Raw genomic sequence first — 4,391 nt, forward strand, 5'->3', positions numbered from 1 at the left:
CAAATGACAATTGAAGTTAAATATTCAAAAATGTGTGGTTGTTAGATATGGGAGTGGGAATGACAATGATTTTAAAAATAATTTATATCATATAGATAGAAGTTATTTAATTTATTGTGATGAAGTAAATGACTTGGATGTAATTTTTGATAGGAACTTGACATTTCATAAACATATTTATAATAGTATAAACAAATGTAACAGTTATTTAGGTTTGATTTCGCGTGATTTTAATTTGTGTCATTTATCTTCATTTTGTTTTTTGTTAATACACAAATCAATTGTCAGATCAAGGATCGAGTAGTAATAATATTTTTAATATTATTAAGTTTTGTGAGTGATTGATATTAGATTTTTTGACATGAAAAATATTTGAAATGCTGTATGGATGTGGCATCAAAGTTTTTAATCTAGAAAAAAGTAAATCGAAAATTATTTATAAAATGATTCAATGAAAACATAATGAAAACTTTTAAAAGATTGGAACAAACAATTTTATTTATTAAAGAACAACTATATAATTAACTTATAAAATTATAAAATTATTCATGAAATACAAATTAGTAATTGAAGAATTACTTGCAAAGTTCCATCAGTGAGATACATAACTACTGCTTTTTCCGTCCGAAACCAACGTTTTAAGAAAACTGCTTTTTCGTTTTTATCAAACGGGCAAATGTTTCTATTAGACAGAGCAACCTTGCTATTCTGAACACTGCCACCAGATATTAAATGATTTTCCATAAATTGCGCAAAATAAATAAGTAAAGTTGTCTGTTTTTGCAGATAATTCGGAACGCTAGTTGTGCTGTAATGCTCTTTCAAACCTTTATTTGTTTCTACTCGAATTGTTCTAAAATGTTATAAACGGTTTAAATTATTAATTCGTTTTAAATTTTAAAACAATTTTTTATATTTCGATATAAATAATTATTGTAAATTTGAAAACAATAACACTAAAACAATAATATAAAAATACAACAGCACTGACGACGACGACGATGATGATGATGTATACTTTGATAGCGATTAAATTCAACCAAGTTATCATTTTTATACCACAAGATGAAAATATTGGCCAAAGCACCCTTGCGGTCTAAGAAGCATGTAGGCATGTATAGCAGAGAAATGATGAACAACAATTGAAGCCCTCAAAATCAACGTAGTTGTATCATTGGCAAACTTGCAACGTCATGGAAAACTCATTTGGTAGTTCTAAACAAATGAACTGAAAATAAACATTACAAACGTGATTAATTGTGGAGTTACACAAATGTTATCCTGGGGTTAGATTCTTCCAAAAAAGGAACGATCATAGACATTCTAAACTAGGCAAGCAACGACAGAAAAATCGACAAGGAACTTAGTGAATAGTTTCGCTTGCTCAAAGATCGATCTTTGCAACTCCGATTTGTATGGTGTAAACAAATGTTATCTGGCGTCCATTTAATCGTTTCTGAACTATGCAGCCAAATTAATTGCAGGAAATTCAAAATTCGACAGCATTTCAAACTATGTAAAAAAAAAACTTCACCCGTTATCTACAAAAAAAAAATTGAATTTAAAATAGTTCTCATGGTCAGAAATTTTTTGCGGGAAATGCACCAGACTATCTAAAAAAAAGATGAAATCAGTGTCTGATGTTCCTGATCGAGCTCGGTTGTGGTCAGCAAAGCCCGGTAATCTTGTTTGTCCAGGCTACAGGCATCTCATTTTAAACCAGATAACGCGATGTCACTGACGTCAATCACACAAGACCAAGAGTTATGAGAGAGACGCTGAGTATTGGACTGATCATATCTAAATTTGCAATTAAACTAACCCCACCAACTCGTAGGCAGGATTCAGATAAAAAACTGAACAATAGAGCCTGCCAAAATCTGATAGTGCAGGAAAAACTTCAGGAAGAATTCTCCAAACATACTTAACAAACTCAGCTGTTCACTGTATCTCAGCAACCTACTGGTGTACCTTCAGTAACCGATGAATGGTCAATAATCAGCTCCTGCATACTGTCAACAGCTACGAAGGTTCTTGGGTTTTCCGCAAAACGAATCAAAAATGGTTTGTTGGGAATCGACGTGGCATTTTTGATCTTTACAAATAAAGAACAAAACCTATAAAAACAGGCTCAGCAATCCGAACTCACCCAGTCTTAATCTTGCATGAAAAGAATCACGTACAAAGGTTCGGCAAGTGCTGCGTTACATGGAAAACGATTGTTGAACAGGGGAATTCTAGGAAACTTCAGAGATTGGCGGATACAAAAAACACGCAAAGAAGGTCTTGCAGTGATCAGAGACCTTGAGGGAACCGTGTCACGCTGGGCCGAGCACTTTAGTGATTTGCTGAATTGCATCAACCAGGTGGACCCGACATTTATAGAAACTCTCCTGGAACTCTCGGTTGTTGCTGAGCTTCATAGCCCTCCTCCTCTTGACGAGGTTCTGTCAGCTGCCTAGGAAATGAAAAACGGCAGAACCAGACGGCATTCCGCCGAGATATACAAATATGGTGGTTTCCGTTTATGTCTGCGGCAACATAATTTCATTCCTCGAGTGTGGACCACTGGTATAATACTATAGCAATGGAAGGATGCAAACATCGTGACCATCTACAAAAAAGTAGAACGATGAAAAATCGTGTGGTAACAGTCGTTGCACATTCTTGCTCTCCACCGCTGGCAAGATGCTGGCGCATGTCATGTTGAAACGATTTCGAAAACACATTATTGATGTCGTCATTCCAGACTCGCAATGCGGCTTCCGAAGCGGTCGTAGCACCACCGGCATAATTTTTGCAGTACGCTTCTTGAATGAAAAGTGCCGCAAACAGAACCAGGATCTTTTCCTAGCCTTCCTCGATCTGACGAAGACTTTTGATTTGGTCAACAGAGACTTGTTGAGGTTTGTCCTGGGTAGATTTCGCTGCCCGCCAAAATTTCTGACTGTACTGCGTAAATTTCATACAGGTATGAGGGCTAAAGTCATTGTTGGTGGTATGGAATCTAAACCGTTTGATGTTTTGGTGGGAGTAAAACATGGCTGAGTTCTGGTGATGTGATTTTTAATCTGTTTCTCACTGCCGCCGTTCTCATCTATCGCGATGGATTTCCGTCTGAAACAGGCATCCTGTTTCGTTACCGTCTCGACGGTAGCCTCTTTGACATACAATGACTCAAGGCGAAAAGCAAAGTATCACACGATAAAATTTTCGAATTTCAATACGCTGACGGCGCTGCTTTTCCTGCCAATACCATCTCCGCTCTCCAAAATAGTCTTAATGTTTTGTCGAGTGCTTGTAGTCGTGCAGGACTTGTTGTCAACAATGCAAAAACCGAGATACTCTCCATCACTACAAATCAAAACAAACCAGTTACATTTATAGTGGTTCATGGAGACGCTCTCAATGATTCGCAGGAATTAATGCATCTTGGTAGTATGCTCTGTACTGACTGCTGTCTGGATCGTGAAATTGTGCATCGCATTAGGGTTGCGTCGGCTGCATTTGGTAGACTGAGGAGTCGCGTCTTTTTAAACTACAATCTTACCGTGATGACAAAAATTTTTGTGTACAAAGTGGTTTGTATTTTTGCACTGCTTTATCGTTTTGAGTTCTGGGCTCATTGTCGTCGACACATCAAAGCCCTGAGGCCTTCCATGTTCGCTATCATCGCAGCATTCTTGGAATAAAATTGTGGTACAAAATACCCTTAACAGATATTTCAGGATTGCATGTACTAAACCGGATGAATATCTACTGTTAAAACAAAAGCTGCGCTAGATAGGTCATATTATCCCTATGGCGGAGTCTCGTCTACCTCATAGATTGTTAAACAGCAAACCATCAAATGGCTGTCGTTCAGTCGGTCGGCCAAAGAAGCGATTCGTGGATCAAGGGAAAAGCGTACTTCAGAAATGTAACTTCAACGCGGCTGGACTTCAAAAAATAGCGAAAGATCGGTTTACACAGAAGAGGAGTTGTAAAGCTGGTCTCACAAGTTTTATGTTTATATGGACACTGTCCTGGTTATGACACTGTCCTGGTTATGACACTGTCCTGGTTATGACACTGTCCTGGTTATGACATTAAACTGACCCTCACTGCCTTGTGAGTGATGTTTCGATCATCAAAGGCTAGTGCCACCGCTTATAACTGTGGGAAGGGCGTCCTGCGTAAAAATTAGCCAAATAAATTACTTATGATGACAGAAGTGACAATGGCCCTCAGTATCCGGCAGAATGGCGTCGAGGGGCATTTCGGTTTCATCATAGGTAGACAAACGGCAACCCCCGATCTCGGGGAAAATGTCGTCTAAACGTGTGTTGTTGTTTTGTTTTATGGACAAATGCCTCTTAAAGACATCGTCATGCAGCAACATCAACAAAATG

At 37.9% G+C, this 4,391-nt stretch overlaps 1 protein-coding gene across 1 annotated transcript; it reads left to right on the plus strand.

The window, feature by feature from the left end:
* Positions 1-2,165: 2,165 nt before the first annotated feature.
* On the plus strand, positions 2,166-3,692 carry HELRODRAFT_182688 (hypothetical protein; the record flags this gene model as incomplete). The annotated part of the gene is made up of 2 exons (XM_009033423.1): positions 2,166-2,444; positions 3,183-3,692. 2 exons carry the CDS (start codon positions 2,166-2,168, stop codon positions 3,690-3,692), a joined length of 789 nt encoding a protein of 262 aa, XP_009031671.1.
* Between the last annotated feature and the right edge of the window lie 699 nt (positions 3,693-4,391).

Source organism: Helobdella robusta (assembly GCF_000326865.2).
Source record: "Helobdella robusta unplaced genomic scaffold HELROscaffold_91, whole genome shotgun sequence".
NCBI lineage: Eukaryota > Metazoa > Annelida > Clitellata > Rhynchobdellida > Glossiphoniidae > Helobdella > Helobdella robusta.